General features: G+C 36.5%; 1 protein-coding gene across 1 annotated transcript; it reads right to left on the minus strand.

The window, feature by feature from the left end:
• Positions 1-5,379: 5,379 nt before the first annotated feature.
• On the minus strand, positions 5,380-17,151 carry LOC121418285. Its single transcript, XM_041612065.1, has 12 exons — positions 16,824-17,151; positions 14,819-14,962; positions 14,069-14,221; positions 13,073-13,293; positions 12,265-12,451; positions 11,610-11,819; positions 10,492-10,731; positions 9,577-9,755; positions 8,911-9,137; positions 7,911-8,230; positions 6,990-7,221; positions 5,380-6,536 (listed from the first exon to the last, which is right to left on the minus strand). The coding sequence occupies exons 1-12, from the start codon at positions 16,885-16,887 to the stop codon at positions 6,020-6,022; spliced, it is 2,694 nt and encodes an 897-aa protein (XP_041467999.1). The 5' UTR covers positions 16,888-17,151; the 3' UTR covers positions 5,380-6,019.
• Positions 17,152-20,917: the final 3,766 nt, after the last annotated feature.

Raw genomic sequence — 20,917 nt, forward strand, 5'->3', positions numbered from 1 at the left:
TTATTTAAAGTTAAGATAAATCATTCTGTTCATTTTTTTCCTTGATTATTTGATTTTGAGGGGTGGGGGGATGGTTCCTTGTAATATCCTTGATGCTGGACGTCATTATAGATATATATATATAACTTTAGCAACTCTCCTTGAAACTTAAGCAACTTTTATAAACTTTCCTTGAAAGAAAATATGTCCCCAAGAAGAGGATCTTGGACACATATTTTCTTTCAAGGAGAGTTGATGATAATTTAGTGATCTGAAAAGGACCAGAAATATAATTTTGATAAAGTTGCATCAGTGTCCTAGTGAGAGATAGTCTTTATTTGACTTAGGGCATTTCTGGTTTATTATAATGAGGAGGACTAGTGAAGAATGGAGGAATGACATGGTCAGTTTCAGAAAGGTTTCATGAAAGTTTAATTCTTCAAAGTTGCCTGGAGGTTCACTGATATAGCCATGATTAAAAAACATACCTACAAAATTTAAGTAGAACCTAAAGCTAACAGAAATATTTTTTTTTTTTTTTGGGGGGGTAAGTATGGATATATATTTTTTTAGATAGAACATACCACTCAATGAAACAAAAGTTTTGCATTGGAGAAACAGATAATATGGGTTTCTTCTGATTGTTCGTGTTCATCATTGGACTGTTCTAATTATCTGCATTCTAAATCCTGGAAAGGTTGGCCTTCTGGGAATTGTTCTGTGGATTTTAGGGTTAAAGAATGAATCTGGATATTGACAAGGAGAAAATAAAGGAGGAAACACTAAAGACTGGTATGTTTAATGTGATTTGAGAAATACAAATTCACTGCAATAATTGAAAGTTTACTTGTGTGCTATAAAGACAGAATTCCAATCTGTTACAAACTTATGTTATTCTGCATGACTTATATGTATTTCATAAAACCGTTCATTTATGGATGTGTACTGGAATATTAGATTTTATTATTCATCATGTATAACAATTCTGTCTGCTTGCTACATGTAGTGGAGGAAGTATATACTATGTTTTGAATATCTATTTTCAAAATTTCATATTTTACAATGAATATCAGAATTTATAGATGTATTCCATCATATGCAATTTATAATTTCATCATTAAAAGCCTCATGTGGTGTAATTGAAACCTAAAATATTTCTTTTATGATTTGTTATTAATTTAATGTATTTATAGACCACAGGTTAATATAATTATAATATTTTGACCTTTCTGCCTTGATTACCCTCACAAGGTGGGACTTTCCAGTTACGTCAGCAATATTTGGTTGCCAATGTCACATGGCTTTGTGATGATAGTCTATGTAACTTTTTTTCAGATGTGGTCACAGGCACTCTTAACTATTTTGGCAAGGCCTTGTGACGTGGCTAAATTTCTTTTCGACTATTGGCTGAAACGAGACTAACTGACAATGAAGAAAGTTGGCGAGACCGGGTGAATGTGTGAACGAGCACTCACATTCAAATGGCATTTTGTGATTAGTCTTTCTACAGTTTGTAGGCATTTGATCATAAAGGACACAGAGCCTTGTACATGAGCATATGACTTTAATTGTTTGTGCCTCTTTAAAACCAATTATTATTTCATAATTAAAATAGATTAAAAACCCTATGACCCGTAATCTGAAGACCAGTTTAAATTAGGCCATGGTCTAACTCTGTGCAAACGTTATGGGAATCCAAATGTGTCAAAATTACATACAGTGGCCCGTATTCTGAAGTCAGGTTTAACTTAGACCATGGTCTAACCCTGTGCTAAAATTATGGGAAGCCAAAAGTGACAAAATTTTAATTAAGTTGTGTTTCTAATTTTTCACTGTGCTCTTTTCTGATTCATCGATGGTGAAGACAATCATCTGTTTATACTTCCTAGACAATTATGAATGATTTGAGCACCAAAATGAGCTGATTATGATATCTTTACTATTAGTGATTTTGGAAGCAATTGGCTTTCCATACTTAAACCACAACTTTAAACCAGGGTTTAATTTAAACCCGAGTTCAGAATACGGGCCAGTATGTTTCACATCTTGGCTCTTATTTGAGAAATCATTCCCAGTCAGTTATGGATGATTTGAGAGTCAAGTGAACTGATAAAGTGAACTGATCCTGTTTCAGATACCTGTCCCAATTTACTATCCGTAGAAGAACAACTTTAGGCCACAGTTTGAATCAAACCTAAGTTCAGAAAATGGACCCTTATCTCATAATTTATATGTACATCACGCTGCTCATGCACACTGATACCCTTTGCAGAACTAGGAAAAAGCCAGGGTAATAATATCCAAGTCCTTTTGAAGCGCGTGGGGATGTTATGACATGTTATATCCGCTATACAAGAACTGCATTATTATCATTGTTAGGAAAGATGATAGAGACCTCACTTTCAAGTAGGGCACTGTCTAAATGTTTCCCGATTTCCTTTTTCTCAACCCTACTTGTCTCTATCTCTCCGCCTTTCTTTCACATACATACATACACTATCTATTGATCTTTCATTATTCTTTTTCTCTCTGTCTCTTTCATCTCTTGTTAAAGGTCAAGTCCACTCCAACAAGTTGATTTGTAACAAAATAATAATAGAAAAATATTGCACGCATTAGTCTACTTGACATTTTAAACCAAAATCGGATGCAAGATAAGTAGGTTATCCTTATTTTCACAGAATGGTTTTATACACGTCCCGATCGTATGCAAATGGAGGAGCATATGGTGTCTCACAGTAGCTATTTCTTTTATGTTTTAATATATGAAATATAAAAAAAAAATCATTTCATTTAAAGATCTTATGATATATGATGATCTCCATGACATCATGAAAATGTTCTATACAGAATCTAATAAAGGGTGGGGTGGGGGTTTATTTGATATTCTTTTTAATGAAATGTATAGGATATAGTGTGGTATCATATGAAAATAAGCAAAACATGACATTTCTTTTCTTATAAACATGTAATTTTGATGACATTTTCATTGGTCTGCTTGTAAGATTTTCTCATTCTTTCAAATCCACTTATCGTTGGAATGGATTCGGCCTTTTATTAGTTTCCCCCTACCTTTCCATGACATTCAATTTAATCTTCTTGTCCTGCTCACTCACTTGATGTTGCAAAATCATTGTCATGTAAAAGAAACAACCAACAACAGGGTTCTAAAGCTATTATATCAAACTAATTGCAATTTATTGAAACTTTCACCAACCACAACTTGAAGACCCCAATTAGGGAAACACCTATATATTTAGTGGGTCTGCTGTGAAGATGAAAAGGAGATCTGACACATGAGAAGATAATGAGTTTTCAATAGTCATATACATACAGAGTTATGCGCAAAAATGCAAAATTTATTCCCCAATTGACAACTTATGTTGCTTATTTATGATTGCAGAGCAAAAGATTCATTCATCTTATATTTTGGAGGGCAAAGCTTCATGACTTTACCACACCAGACGCGGATCCAGGGTCGGAATTTTATGTGGTAATCAGTCCAAAAAGACCATTTCGTCTCTCAAAAATTTTGACAAGAAAAAAGTCATTGCTTCATTTTACAGGGTGAGGTGAAAGCATTCTATAGGGCGCACCAGTATATTTTAAAAGTTTACTGAGCACCTGCACCTACCATCCCCCCCCTCCCCCGGCCTGGATCCAAATCTGTATACCTTATGACTATCGGGTTTAGATGATTGCCAGCGAAATGATACTAAAAATCTCTATTTTTTCCTCAAAATTTTCTTCATTACGTCAGCAAAAGCAAGTTCGGGGCACATCACTGATAGAGGCAGCAATTCATTGCAAAAAGTTTTCAGTGTTCAAAAAAAAAAAATTGATATTTTCAATATCTTCTACTCCACTTGAATCATTAGATTACTTAAGTTTGATTGTCCCTTGACATCATGTCGTGTTTGGAAAGACTTGACATCACCATAATTGGAAAGACTTGTTGTTGCCGTGATTGCGAAAGTACAGATTCATTAGAACAAGAGCATTGCACGCATATTTTATAAATAAATTTAAATGCACACAGTGCATACCGGTATCCTGCAATGGTCTCAAGATAAAATTACCCTTAAATTAGGCTCCGAAATAAGAAAATATGAAGTAGCGTTGAACAAAACATCGAAAGTTTCAATGAGACAAGGTGGTTTCTATACATCACTTTCACTACCTAACGATTACAAAAAGAGATGTGGTTTAGAAAACTGCAGATAGAATGTTCATAAATAGAAAGTATATAAGTGGAAATTTGTTCTAAAAGGCTGCATCCTACCTCTTCTACAGAGAGAATATCGACATCGGGTTTTGTGGTAAAGCAGATGCTTATGACATGAAATGCTTGTACATTCATTTTATAATTTTGTCTACATTTATCTTCATAATGATAAAAATCATATATTTCATGAATTAAACTGATTTCTCAGCAAAAGAAGATGCATTGCAGTCATAATAATTTGGATGAATTCCATAGGAATGTAATATGCACCAACTTAATTGGAATATTTCCAGTAGTTGTTATGTGGGAATACATTTGACATGTATCTCTTTTATTCAGTGTGTATTTAATTCAATCGAACACAAAATTCAAAACACCTTCAAAATTTGTAAAAATGGAATATTGACATTGGCCACGGCATCAAATCTTATTAAACAAAACACTATTATGGAAGCAAATAATTGGTATTCAATCTATTCAGATCTAAAGCAACATTGTAATAAAAGTAAACCATATATACGAATCCTAGAACTCTGAAAGTGACCAAAGTCCTTTACAATCTATTCTGATAAAACTAAAAAAATGTCTCTGCTTCTACATGGAAGATCATTTAGCGTAAATGCCAATAATTATTTACACATTAATTAATTGTGGCCTATGAATGGCCGATACATATGAACAAGCTAGTGACATAGCGAGTTATTTATACTTCTCCCATTAGTTCACCGCTACATTGTAGTGGTGAGACACTGGTATATATCCAAGTATATAACACTGGAATATAACCAAGTATAATTCACTTTAAGCATATTTGATATGTGTCAATTTGACATACAAGATAATATCTCTTCTAAATCTGGCTGCTTTGTGAACATATTATTTGCTCATACATGTATACAAGAAAAAGAAACAACATGTATATATGCAGTATATATAAAAACATTGATAACATAAAATGTAGAAAGATATTGTTTCTTCACGAATAATATAATACATATAATTTCAACACATGGGCAAGTCTGTGAAATAACGTTTTTATATGTCCGATGCCAATTAGGCGTAATTTCCTTCAGCACGAAATATATCCACATTGTTCTGCACTCGACCCAGGCGAGGTGAATGGGTACCCGGTAGGAAGAAATTCCTCGAACGCTCGAGCACCCGATCAAGGTAGCCGTGCTAAAGCCGGGGTAATAATAGCAGGGCCCGCTGGGAGAACAGTTTTCGGAACTGAAGTGGCTACCCTGGGTAAGTATGCCACTATTCTTATCATTCTTACTCTATATGTCATTAAATGCTCAAGCAACAATAATCAAATCAGAGAGCATGACAACATTAAATAGTAGAAAGAGAGACAAATCATTTCAGAATGATACCACATATAAGGGGCCAGACATAATGTATATACTGTAAGCAATTGCCTACAGGCAAATATGAAATACAAGTATACAAAATGAAATCAAGTCTTGCTTTCTTCATCAAGGCCATGAATAAATAGCATATTAATTACAAAAATATCAAGGTGCTGGGATTTTTTTCCCTTGAATAACCATATTTCTTATATGAAACAATTTTTTAAATACTGATGGCTTGTCATAAATGCCGTGAAATTTTAAATAACAAGGCAGCAGGGTCATGAATGAAGATTCAATCTGAAACAACAGTTTACTGAATAAAAGCATGATGAATAGGTGAAGAGTATCACAACTATCGATTTCGCAAATAAATATCAGATCATGTACATTCACTTAAGTTACTCAGAACTGATTTTCTCAGTAAGAATATTTCAGTGTAACTTGCGTTTGCCAACAATGACTAGTTATTTACGCACTCTTCGACCGAACGAATGATGCGATCATTGCAGCATTGACGGAAGTTAGAGTAACGCGATAGGATCTTCCCTCCGCAGCACTGGTTCACCTTGGGGTTATAGAGATTCCCTCCGCAGCAATCCGTGTATCCGCGTTCCTTGCGTTTCAACTTCCCGCCGCAGCACAGCTCTTCATCGGGGTTGCGCACAACACGGTGCCCGCAGCACTCGCCGTTGACGATGTGCTTGTGGAGGATGCCCCCACAACACGTATGCCGAGTGGAGTCGTAACTTCCTGTCAGGCACAGCATGGCTTCATCCTCCAGTGCGTCAGTGCTGAAAACGTAAGAATGTCCCCCCGTCTGATAGCATTCCTGTTCCTGTGTGTTGTAATAGAGATGGCCACAGCATTCGTGATCTGATGATCGACGTTGGTGGACGGAAGACTCGCAGCATGTTTGGGTTGATGAATCGTAAGATACCTGGCCACAGCATTGGGTGTTTTGACTTTCTTTCGTGTATCTGAAAGCGAACAGATTGAAAACATATACCTTATTAGGACTACCGTATTTCTAATTCGTTTATCCTTTCTGATACACCAATATTCCTCTAACTGACCTCTGTAGCAAAACATTCATTTTATTAGATACCATATGAACAGGTACTGTTTTTATTATAACATGATTTTGTGACATTGGGTTCCTTGTTCAGAGATGCATGAAGACTGGCTGTGATAAGGTAACAACTAAAGACACAAGGATACATCGAACCTCTACATACACCTGCAATTTTTGATCGAATCTTTCCCAATCTACTGCAAACAACATTGAATAAGCTTTACCATTACAGCGAATAGGGATATTCCTGGGCTCTCTTTTTTATTTTTCAGGATTCTTTTGGGCGTTTCGGGGGCAATAAGCCCCGATATATCTTTGTCCCCTGCCTTTTAATATTGTAACACCAGCTAGCACTTACGGATAATCACTGCAGCATACATGGTTCTCTGGGTCTATCAGGCTCTTTCCGCAACAGACTTTGTTGGAGGCGGCTTGATGAACGACCCCATCGCAGACAACCTGGTCAGCCCGGTGCGGCGTGGTCCCCGTGCATTCCGTCTTTCCATCGGTGACGTCATGGATGCGCTGTCCGCAGCACATAGAACTAGAGTCTGAAGGTTCATAGGCATTTGAGCCACAGCATTCGATATCTGTTAAAATAGAGTAGGCATCTCAGTTACTATCAGAAAAATATTCACATCAACAGTTCTCTTGTGTGATGTTACGGCATGTGATCTATATAGAAACCGACAAAGTTTTTTTTTCTCAAGAGACACTTGAGGGAAAGTTGTTCATTAATCTGTAGTGAGAACTTAAAGTAAAATGAAGGAAAATTCTCCCCAAAATATATAGGCCTACTTGTATTCTAATCTTAGTTGCTATATCAAGAGTCAAATAGTCAAGGTCGTCAAGATTGTTTGATTATTTACAACTTGTTTGTGATGACAACTTTTATAACATGGCCCCCTGCTCATAAAAGTTTTTATAGTAACAAATTTACAATAACAGTTGAAAGCTACTGATATCCTTCGATCTTATTGGCTGTAATAGTATATATTTTCATATAAATTGTGCAATTAAAGCTTTATGAAACAGGACACCAGGGGTCCATTTCATAAAGGACTTGCAACTGTTGTAACTTTGCCATTATGGCAACTACCATGGTAACCTTGATTCTGAATGGCTGCTGAGCCATGTTACCATGGTAGTTGCCATTATGTCAAAGTTACAACAGTTGCAAGTCTTTCATGATACAGGCCCCAGCTCTTAAAATTATTGACTGTGAACTATAAATTACAATCCAATAGTTCTTCAAGCCATAGATATTCCTGGTTTTTACCTCTTTCTCTGCTGTCGTAAACCTCTCCCAGGCAGCAGATATGCGTTTGAGAGTTGTAGCCTTTAGAGGAGCCATCCCGTGGGTTGGAGCAGCATTGGCCTTCACCTAGCAATGTCCCTGGGGTCTCCCAAGCTCGTAGGCCATCACAGCAGGTGAAGCCGGACGCTATCAGCACCCCATTACAGCATTCCTTATCTGCAGGATCATAAGGTTCGGTGCCGCACCTCTCCGGATACAACATCACCTCGCTTATAGGACGGATCTCAAAATTGACGTCGCACTTGTCGGTTCGGTTGTCAAATACCTTATCGCGGCAATATCTGGAGGAAACAGAGAAAATTAATGTGACAACAATGAACCGCAACCAATTCCATGTGAAATGATACCTGGATAGTAAGGTGCAAGTTTATTAATTGGAAAGATGGCAGGATATTTCAATCCACTCTTTTCCCATAAGCTAAGATGACAAATATTTCTTACCATTGATAATGACAATCAGAAAATGGATCAGGGCCCCGTTGCATAAAAGTTACTATCGTGGTATCTTTGCCATCCAATGGTAACTTGCATGGAATCCTTGATTCTGATTGGATATTGATCAGCGTTACCATGGAAGTTACCATTGGATGGTAAAAATTATAATAACTTATGTGACTGCATGTACACAGTGGATTTCCATGGGGGGGCAAAAACCTCCGCCAAAAAATTTGACAAGCAAAAAAAAAAAGGTCTTGAATCACAAATAAAAGATTAAATTTGACAAAAAAAAAAGGTCTTCAAGCTCATCGGGGGGGGGGGGGGATAAAGGTCTTCAAGCTTGTCAGGGGGGGGGCAAAAAAGGTCTTTCAAGCTCGTCAGGCGGGGGCAGGGATACGTCCTTTGCATGGGTTGTGGCTCGTCCTGCCCCCCCCCCCCCCAGTAGGTACGCTAGTGCATGTAATTATTTGCAGATAAAGATGGGGAGAGAGTGCAAGAGAGACAGAGACAAAGGGGAACCTACCCTGCATATTCTTGAGGAATCCCATCGAAGACCTTTCCAAGGAGACAGGATTGCCAGGTCTTGTCATAGGCGTAGAAACCACAGCAATCTGTGCGGGCATTGGCACGAGGGTCGATGGAATGAACATGGTCATCGCAACACAGATGTGTCTCAGGATTGTAAGTACCGCTACCACAGAGCTTGTGACCAGGAGGAATAGCAGTCAAACCATTACGGATGTCACAGTACTACAATTAATAAAAATAAAGAATACAGTTAGAAATTAAGATCATCATTAGGAAAATAGATTGATCAGAGCAATTCCTTTGATCAATGATCCATATTTCATTTATGAAACATAAAGTCATGTAACGATAAGGATCATAAATCCATTTGGGTCTTCCTGGTATCGTGCCTGAATTTAAGAACAGCTTTTATAGCCCACTAGCCCAGGTTCAATTTTTTTTTATTTACTCATATAGATTTCAGCAGTTTTGATGATGATGAAGATGACAGTGATAATGAAATGATGAAGGAGATGATGATAATGATGATAAAAAATTTTATCATCATTATTATTATTATCATTAATGTTGTTTTTATGAGTATTGTAATCATTATTTATAAATCATTACAATTATCATAGAAATAGAAAAAAAACAGCAATATCACAAGCGATAGTCTTACCTTCTGTTCTTTGTTGAATGTCACCTTTGTTAGAATATCGTTATTGTAGTACCAACAGATTTCATTGTGAGTAGAATCATCTTTTTCAATTGGCTTATTGTTGTCACAGAGCTGATTGACTGCAAGGAGGTGAGCTCCACAGCACGAAGCGGGTGATGGAGGCACATCGTAAATATTTCCTGTTTGTTAATCAGGGGTTGAAAGTAGAAGAGGAATTTAAGTCAAGACTTTTGCAAACTCCCACTCTCAAGTGAAGGCATCTAATTTTCAACATAAAAGAGTTTTGAATTTAAAAAAAAAATAAATCACCTTTTATTCATAAAAAAAGGGAATCAATTACAAAATAAAAGGCCAGGTTATTAGTTCTAAATGAACGTAATACAGGGCAGCATAAGTTGAATACATTATAGGTATACATAAACATACAAAACAAGAGATAATAATTATCTACATATCAAATGCGTCAATTCAATTCAAACAAAATTCATACTTAGGTTATTAGAAGGGGGAAGGAGGGGATATGCTATCCCGTGGTTTAACTTAAGTTGTTCAAATTTTGAGTTCAATGTACTAACATAAAATCAATTCAATGAAAATTTCATTAATGGGTGTATCTGACTATCATAATAAAGTTCAGTTGCTAATGACCATCCAAGCTTATTAACAAACCATATAACATTAAACTGCATAGTTCAAAATTGAATACCTCAGCCACACTTGCATGACACAACTCCATTCGGACCAAATCTATCATATTATTATTACTTGCAATGGCATACCATTGGTTGGTTTGGATCCTGTTTCATTTATGTGACATTTAAACAAGTCTAATATGCAATATTAGCTCACAACCTCATACACTAAGAAACGGTATCACGCAGATTAACTGAGCAATAACGCAACCTAACTGCTTACCGGAATAATCATTAGTGTTCCAATCCATGCTCCCGCAGCAGGTTTGAGTCTGATCATCGTATACCTGGGCCTCCTCCAAGCTCAATCGACAGCATTTCCCAACTCCCGTTTTGACTTGGTTCAGGCAGCACGATTGGAAAGTGGGATCGAACCTCTGGGATCCGCAGCACTGGTCGTTGGAGAACAGCTTGGGGAGAATGCTTCCATTGCAGCAAAGATGGGTGTTTGTGTTAAAGGTATCTGGTAAACAATATAGAGGACGGCAAACAAAAACTTTGAAGCACAGACCTTTGAGCGCTAGAAACTTGAGATAGATTTCATTTCATGATTTGAATACCATTGATACAATGAGTATTAAACAAAACATTTGACATCAGGGAAGTTGTCAGATGTCCGATATGACTGAAATGCAAGCAACCTTTGAGACTTATAATAAACTCGAGTTGGATTTCATTTAATCATTGATGATCATAGTTCAGGGGCCTGTTTTCAGAAAGACTTGTATCTATCGTAACTTTGTCATTATTGTAGTTTCTACGTCCCGAACCCTTGATTGCGATTGGCTCCTGAGCCCTGTTACCATGGTAATTGCCATAGAGATTAAGTTACCCGAGATGTAACTGAAATGGTGAGCTTTCAGAAACATTTTTCATCTGGCAAAGGTTCTGACAACTTTCTTTGGTTTGGATTGACTGAGAAGTACAGACCGGTGTCTATCTTTTTATATTATGGTAACGGTCAAATATAAGACCCTTCATGAATGAATGAGTTGAACTTTTGTAATATTATCTAATTGATGCATAAATTGTCATAGTCTTGACTTCAGACTTTGTATCCCCATTAAACTCTCAATGCATACATGTTGATGTCAGCTTCAGATACAGCCAAGTCTTGTTCAAATAAACATGGCTGCCTTATCTCTTCAAATTACTTTCTGCCTGAACTGTAATACATGTACATATAAAAAAAGGACAGAGTGTTGATAGGGGATCAGTCCCACTGCCATTCTTTTAATGTTAATCATCACATTTTGTGTATTCACCATATTACATTCTGTGAGGAGCGATTCTCGGTTTACTAATTTACGTTTTCAAAGACTGCGATTGATTTATACTCACCACTTGCACAGCATTCCATGTTTTCTTCTCTGTCATAAAGGTTTCCATTACAGCACATTTTAGATGATGTGAGGTAGGCTTCATCATTACAACACTCCTTGATGCCAGGAATCTCGGGGAGAGAACTGATCCGAGAGTTACAACAAGACTGCTCGCCTGGCTGATAGGGGTTCACGGACTGTCTTGCTCCAGTGCAGCATTTCCCATTGCCTGTACATAAACAGTATGGAATGGTTATAGATGGTTATAGATGAGAATTATGAGAAAAATCAAGCCTTTTAAAAAAATGTTGCCCTCATAACCCCCAATTTGGAAGTTCGGGTCAGTGTCCCCCCCCCCGCCCTTTTGAAAGTGAAGATCTTTTTTTTTGCTTGTCAAATTTTTTGCTCGGAAAAATGCGCCCCCATCGGCCCATTTTTTGGAAAATCCTGGATCCGCCCCTGATAATAATAAATAAATGAATAAACAAAAAACAAAAAAATTAGGTGATTCACATTTAAATCTGACAAAAATATATCCTAAATACAAACATTATATCATTTACCCTAACATTTCCGATGATATTAAATTTTCAAACAATCAGTAAAAAGGCCTACACATCTTGTAGTCAGTAGGGTAAATTCTGGAGTAGCTCTGAACATAGATAAATACTTACCGATTGGATGAACTCGACCGAAACAGCAGACTTCATTCTGTGGATTGTACGAGAGACGACGACCACAACACTCGTATCCACCATTTGGACCTCTTGGGACTATTACACCTCCACAGCAAATTTCCGTTGTCACGTTGTATGTATCACGGCCACAACACTCCATAAATGGCTCCCTCGGTCTTTGCTCCTGGGATTCAAAAGGACCATGAGAACTATTAGAATTATGTTCAAAGACAGAGATGTTTGTTTAAAAATTGCAAAGGCATATATAATATTTGGTTTAATCTTTTGAAATATATATTTAGTTCACCACAGTTCGTCAGGCAGTGGTAATATGTGAAGAATATCTTTAACCAAAGTTAGTCAATGGGATCCAGACCTATGAGTTCTACACTTCATGACCTTCTTTCATGCCACATTTGGAGTCTGTTGACCAAAGAAAATTAAAACTGTGAATAAAGGGCTGTACAGGAACAAATCTAAATTTTGATAGTAAACTTAGTACTACAATCCAAGATTGTGAACATGTCATATATACAGGTAAATTTGCTGGAGCCAACTTTTGGGTACACAGAAATCTGTTGGACTTCAGAGAAATTTGATTTTACAAGAGGTATACATGTTTTGCAAAATCTGATCCAAGAAGCTTGGTCTACTTACGCAAGTTTTGTTGTATAACTATCAGAAAGTATTGTAAACTAACTCAAGATTGAAGGGTCACATATTGGGCTGCTTGAAGATACAGGAAATTCTAAAATCAAAGTCCACTTTCCCTTTGCTAGCCTTTTTAGCAATCACTCAGTCTTACCCTCCCACAGCACATGTGAGTCGAAGCATCCATTCTGTTCAGACCGCAGCACTCGTCGTTCTCCCCACCCAGTCGCTCTCTGATTGCAGAAGCTCCGGCCTGACAGCAGAGCTGTGTCTCTGGCCAGTACGGACCGCTGGTTCCACAACACTCCGGGTTTCCTTCCCTGTCCCCTAAGAATCCTTGCCATCTGTTGTTGGGTCCAGGACAACACACTTTTCCTAAAAGAAAATGCAAGAACAAACCTTTCTTTCGTAGATTATTTCATCTAATCAATGAAATGTAATTATTGATGCTAAGCATGTGCTCACTGAGTTCATTAATGCTTGAAGGACCTTAAAGACTGCAAATTTCTATATAACATATTATATTTATTCCTTCATTTCATGTACACTGCAAAAACTCTGGTGTTGATTTAACACCAGCCCGGAATCTATATATGTCCACACCAGAGAAGTATTGAAACAACACCAGTTTGGAATCAAACCGATGCTGTTTTTATACTAATTGGTGTTGTATGAACACCTATCTGGTGTTAGACCAAAACGAAACTGGTGTTGTTTAACAGTCACTTCTCTGGTGTCGACATAAAGATTTTAGGCTGGTGTTACATCAACACCAGTGTTTTTGCAGTGTAAAGTGATGTGAATGACATAAACAAACATTTCAACATGACATTCATATGAACAATTGTCAAATAGGTCCTGCTTGAACCAAAACCAAAATGAGAGTCTAATTCTTAAATTGAGATCATAGATGTTAAAAACATCCCTTCCAGCAATCCAACAAACTTTTAAAGCCCTAATCTAAAGAGCAGGATTAGAAAGAAATATTAATGCTAATATCGGATCAAAATAACGTCTACAGTAAGTCGCTCATTGATTAAAATAAATTCCAAACTAAATCAATCTATGATTAAACTAACTTCCAAACTATCTCAATCTTCGCTTAAAATAACTTTCAAACTTGTCCATGAATATCGGCCCAGTAACTCACCTTCGGATTTGGCGATAATTTCAGCTCCACAGCAAGTATGGGTGCTTTCGTTATAGAAGTGATGATCATTGCAACACTTAAGATCTGCTGTAACATCTTTGAGTCTGCCGCCACAGCAAACCTGTTGCCCAATGAAGTAAAACGTTCCAGTCTCTGTACCCATAAAATGAAGAAAAATAGTTGGTAATTCACAATATTGAGAAAGTATACACTAGACAGTAGCTATATTGCCAAAGAACGATTCAATTCTTTTCATTTCTAACTGTAGAAAGTGTGCTGTATAAGATTTAAACAGCACAATTTCTATCTTAAAGAAGCTCAAGGAGCTTGATAGATTGGGAGGGGATATTTGTGAGTAAAAATCATTTGGAAAATTTAACTCATCAATATCTATCAGACTATTAAATGAAATATCCACAAATACCATCTTTTGATTTGAGCATGATGTACTGTTGGACATAGGGGTATACACAAATTGAGAGGAAAACATCCAAACTGCCATTATCATAAACTATTAACAATCTGTGCGATGGAAGGGGGATTACACATTACCACTGATGTCTTCTCCCCCCCCCCCCCCCCCCCATAAACAGACAAACAAAACAAAAGTGAGCTCATAATGGCAATCTACGCATGCTATGGGAAAACTTTTCCTACAAAATCATCAATGATCAAATAGACATTAAAAATAAATCCCTGGATGTTTTGAAGTGGAAACAATTTTACCCACCACCACCCCAGTAGACTTACCTGTTCCTCCGCAACACGCTCGGATTGAAGAGGAGGTTGACTGTGGCCGCTCGACTTGCCCACCGCAGCATATTGCTGTTCGTGGATCGTATTGTTCCTCACCGCACTGGTGCATCATTGCTGCTCCTCCGTTTAAACCTGAGGCTGAACAAAAAGTTAAAATGCCATTTCCATTGAATTCATTATACTATCATAATATCTAAGCATGATCCAAGTTAAGGTTCATCACTGAAACGACGATCACAGTTGAAAAGCACCTAACTTTGTTTGCAAACAATAAACAACTCGTGTACTTTGGACCAGGACTTTGCAAAAGTGCCTGGAAATGGAGGCTGTCGAGCAATAGTCTTTAAGAATAGACTCTACTAATTTTACTCTGAACTATAATTCAATATAAAAAAGTATGACATCTTATTTTTCATCCGATTCTATCAAGAATTTAGCCGATTCATTTAAAGCTAGATAAATGTGTGTCCATATATTCAATCATACCACTAGAGTATCATTTTAGGAGACTTTGAAGTAGTCACTATTACTAAAATGTTTCTAGCTTTGAAAACTAGCCCCGTAAAGGTTGGAGCCTTGGAGGTCATGACTGGGGAATTCCCGGAAACGGGGATTCCCCACACACTGAATCTACGCTCGATCAACACACACACATACACGTGTTAATGTTATGTTAATTAAAAAGCCGTATGAACAACCCGAGTAGTAGGGCCATGATTTCTCCAACAGTATTCGCTGGTATTCCCAGTACATTGATGACGGGTGTTCACCTCACCTCCAAGGCTATATATAGCATCACAGTATAGTAGAATGCGTTAATTGTTGATTTACAAGTGCCAATAAATACATGTCATTACGAAATGCACGAACGAGATCTAATGGACAGTAATCAATAGAGTTACCAATATTTGTATGCTATGTAGACATCTGTCACTTTTTTTTAACATATTCAATGTAAAAAGGCTGAGGTCGTGATGAGAAACCATCTTCTTTTTCAGAGCAGTTTATCAATATATATATATATATATATATATCATTAATGCAATATATTAATGCCTTAAAACATTTTGAAAAATGGCAAATAGAAATATTGAAAATAAAAATGATGATGATAACAAAAGCTTAATTTCATTATGGATTTTCCATCTGAAGATGGTATCGTTGCAATATTTAAAAGGCTGAATTACCTTTCCACCATGATTTTAGTCTGATTGTTTTTTTAAAAAATTATCCGATCACCCCAAGGCTCTCCTGATTTTAGAGTGAGAATGGAAAATCCATTCAGTGCTAGAGTCTTGTCTTCTCTGTGCTATTCTTGTAATGTCAGTCTAGTATTAACTGTTTAGTGAGTCATATTGCACGATAATACTTAAGAATGACATCGACCAACGAAGACCTAAAATCTCGCTTGTCACACAAATATTTCACCCACCCTCCCCCCAAAAAAACTGCTTCCTTACAAAACAATGCATTATACAAAACTAAACACCGAGACGACCTTTACATGCGATAAGGATGAATTCGAGTGGTTTGGATATTATTACTTTCGTTTAACTATTCTATAACAACTCCCAATATGCAAAAGTTAAACTTCGGAGAAAATATGTCAACATAATTTTTTTTTCACTTCATGAATACTGAAATAAGATAGAGTAAGGTTTTTAAAATATTCATGTGATGGCTTTTTTTTTTGGGGGGGGGTAATGAATAATGAACTATTACATGTAAATCGATTTCGTCATTTTCTTGAAGTATTTTTCCGTAAAGTATGCGTGTAAAGAGAAAGAGAAGCGAGCGAGTATGAAGGTAAATATTTTTTTATTAATGGTTAATTGTTGATAAATAGAAATATCCCATTTTAACTTTTTTCACTTTTGCGAAGAGTTTGTGTGGCTTATCCCAAGTTTCATTCCAGAAAATAAATTGCATTGAAGCAAAAGAAATAAATTTGATAAAAATTACAGACTGAGGCAAAAAAAAACTTCGATCAATAACTCACCCATGATAATCGTGATCGCAAACACGACATAACAGTTGTGTTGTTGTGTAGATGCCATCTTCATTCAATTCGTTGAAGACTTGTTGTTTTAGCAGCAAATATTTCTCACAAACTGTTGCTAAATGAAATAATTCTATTCGGATGATAAGCGTTTTCCTTCGATGTAAAAATATAAAAATGCATTTGCCTAACTTTGACGATGAAATGTTGTAAAATAATCTAGTAACTCTCAATAAGAAACGATTTTGAATTGAATCCATCGTGCCAGTTTCAGGGCCTATATATACAATTTGATGAGCATCCATGGTTGTTCATCAAGCACCTAAATAGAAATGTGTGATAAGATTTTTTCTCATGGTTCTCAAGCAAGCTGCGAGTCCACCTTTGCATTGCACGTTTGAAGTGGTTTTTCCCACACCACGTCGGTTCGTTACGCAACGTGTCTCGCTCGTTCACCGGGCCCTCTCAAAACAACCGCCGCAAACGGAACGAATTGAAAGCGCATGTTCAAATACACACATGCCTTTGATAAAGTGAAACATATTTCAATCTTTTATCGTCAATTTACGTCATCTTATGGGGTGGTAATTAGTTCAGAATCAGTCTGAGGGTTATTTTTATATAATAACTCTCAGTACAGTGAAGTGACAGTTTTCCCTATTAAAATTTCCGGTATAGACACATGAGAGAAGCCCCCTCGCGAAAGCCCCTCATCTGCATTCTCAAATTTGGAAATTCTGGTAGAAAAAAATCTGGATCAGAAGACAAACGAATAAGATTTATTCTATACTATTCATTAAAACAATAGGCCATAATAATTAATGACCAATATTATGTTATTTGATGTGTGAGTTATTAACGATGACGGATTTATGAGAGGGTGGGCAGGGCTGGTTCAGGCAAATGCGCGTATGCACTCTTAAAAGAAATCAGTCAAAATAATTGACAAATTCAGTAGTCAGCTGGGTGCAACTGATATGTCTAGTCCCCGGGGGGGGGGGGCACTTACATTGACGAGTGGATACCATGCGCGACCAAAAAACACGTAAAAAGGATGTCTTTTTCACGATAGGGCACGTTACGTACGTAACGTGATAAGGGTGTCAAAAACACAAAAATAATGAAAAAGGGGTATATATTTCGCTAGGAAAATTACGTGTTTAGGGTCGAATTTAAGGGGATGATAAAACAAAATTAAAATGTTTTATAAAGGATGTCCTTTTTGCCCCAACACTTCGTGTTTAGAGTCCGATTTGCGCGAGGTGTAGAAGCTGGGGTCGTACTAAACCGAATAAGGTAAAGCCGACAACCGAAGGACCCATAACAATAAAACATTCCTGTACTTGTTTAGGGGTTCATTTCAGGGAATATTTGCCAAGAGTATCGTTTTGTTTCCAATACTTGTTAAGGGTAGGGTTTCACACGCCAATACTTGTTAAGGGGTGCATTTTCAGAATATGGAAATTACGTGTTTAGGGTTCGAGACCCCATGGTCGCGCATGGTATCCACTCGTGAATGGAAGTGGCCCCCCCCCCCCCGGGGTCTAGTCACATTTATGAGGTATGTTCTAGTCAAATATGGCTGGAATAACAGTTGCACCAGCTGACCCGATTAAATAGCAATTTTGACTGGTTTGTTTTGAGAGCCAGCCTAGCCGTTCTCATCTCAAATCAGTTCCACCCCTCCAAAAAGTTAATTTGAATAAAGAAAAAATAAAAAATCATAACTCTGAAAATTTCATTAAACTCGGATGTAAAATAAGAAAGTTATGACATAGTAAAGTTTCGCTTAATTAAAAAAAAACAGTTATGCACATCCTGGTCGGTATGCAAATGAGCAGACTGATGACGTCACCCACTCACTATTTCTTTCGTATTTTATTATAAGAAATATGAAAAATCCTAATTATCTCATTGTCATGTGAAACAAATTTTTATTCCTCCCTGAGCATGTGGAATGACCATTGTTTAACAGTTTATGGTTAAGTCAAGTTGGTCCTTATTGTCAAATCTGTAAAAAATTGAAGTATTGTATAATTCCAATAATAATAAAAAAGAAATAGTAAGGGACATCATCGACTCTATCTTTTGCATATCAATGAGTTGTGCATACATATGTTTTGAGAAAAATAATCAAAATTTCAAAATGTCATAACTTTCTTCTTTTCCATCCGATATTAATGGACTTTTCAGTGTTATGCTTGTTTGAATTTTCTCTATCGTTTCAAATCAATAATTTTCTTGGGTGGACTTAACCTTTAAACATGTTCGAGATATGAAAGTTTAGGAGAGAAGGGAGTGATACATGGACAGAAATAATTAAACAGAGGTGAGGGGGAGTTAACGGAATATATCTGTAGGAAGGACGATGAGCCATATAATAATCATCCTAGAAATATATATGCAATAAATAATGTTTTAATGATATTAAATAACACCATTTCACTCTTTTCCAAACATTGAATATTACAAAATCAAACTAGGTGATTCCACATGATTTTGTAGAATCAAAATGACTTAGCAAAATATATACTCTAAAAAAGGTTTGCCCAATATTGGGTAAAATGGGAACATGCATGTTGGTTGGGTAAACAGATAACAAATATTTTGTAAATTTTACCCAATGTTGCTTTGAAATTTATTTTTAAAGACATGCATTTTGCCCAATGCGGTGTAAAAAATTACCCAGCAAACATGCACGTTCTTTCTTCCCAATATTGGGTAAAATTTTACTCAGTGTTTTTAGAGTGTAATGACCTTGTATACCATTTTCTCTGTTAGAAGATGCTTCAAACAAAAAAGACAATAAAAGTGATAAACAATCTGTAGGCAAATTACGATAAATCCACCCTTCCGTTTTTTTCTTTCACACCGGCCGGTCAGACGGTGTGGCTCTCATTTTTTGTCCTTTTCTAGAATAGTTTTGAAAATGAGCTAATAATCAACCCTGATACAGGGTGAGGTTTTAATCAGATCACTCTCAGTTTTACTTTATTTTACTAGGTTCAATGTCTAAATGTAAATAGGCCTGTTAGTATATAGGCGTACTTATAACGTGGGAAACAAAAACAAATTTGTGTATATGTGAGTAATTACTTCATGCATTTTGTGGTTTCAACTATACATGGAATAACAAAACACTTTTCTTTCTTTTCCATAACCATGATAATCTTCCTATTTGAATTTGCTTAATCACGGCATTTCATTTTTTCCGTTTCTCCAGTCATTATCGTCGCAGAAGCTTTTTTTTTTTTTGCTTGTCAAATTTAGCGGTAACCAAAATGACCTTCATTTTATAGTGAAGCCTTTTTGAAGCCTTCCTTGGAAAAATGACGAGATCCGCCCCTGTTCTGTGATATTAAAACAAAACCATTGCACTCTCCTTTTCTCATTCAAATGATTTTATTTTCTCCTTTAGTTCATTTTACTTCTCCCTACATTTTCCCTTTTCTTAACGATTAAAGTAGACACTAATTAGGAACATTAAATGGATGCTTGTTTTTAAAAGCATTATCAGAAGTCATTAAAACTAAGGCAACGCAGTCGTAAAAAATGAAATTGAGCCAAAAGGGTGTTTCAATTAAACAACAATGAAATTATTGATCTGTTTGGTATCGATGTGAGTATCGATTAGTGTAAGGAAAACGCCTTCTTCAACATCTATTAATAGATATCGAAAAACGTTATCGATATGATATAAAAAGATATACAATCAGTGGTGGCACCAAGGGAGGGGGGGGGGGGTTTACTCCTCCAGTCATGATCGTTGCCCCCCACTCCCCCTCCAGAAATTTAGATAACTGAAAAAAAGTATAGTAATTGCTATCTTAAACACCATTACTCAAGTTGTAAAGTGCTCCTAGACAGCATTTTCACTCTTCAAATTAATGCTGAAGATTTTCTCATCTAGTCACTGTTAGGTCCCACACAAATCTTTCATGTCATTACATAGAATTCAAAATTTCTTTCACGCTTCGTGCTCGCAGTCACAGTTGATTGAGATTCAGGATTTTTCGAAATGGGGGGGGACACTTTTTCCCGAGGAAATATTTGACAAGCAAAAAAAATACTTCTTGTCAGGTTTCGGTGTCATT

Source organism: Lytechinus variegatus, chromosome 7 (genome assembly GCF_018143015.1).
Source record: "Lytechinus variegatus isolate NC3 chromosome 7, Lvar_3.0, whole genome shotgun sequence".
Taxonomy (NCBI): Eukaryota; Metazoa; Echinodermata; class Echinoidea; order Temnopleuroida; family Toxopneustidae; genus Lytechinus; species Lytechinus variegatus.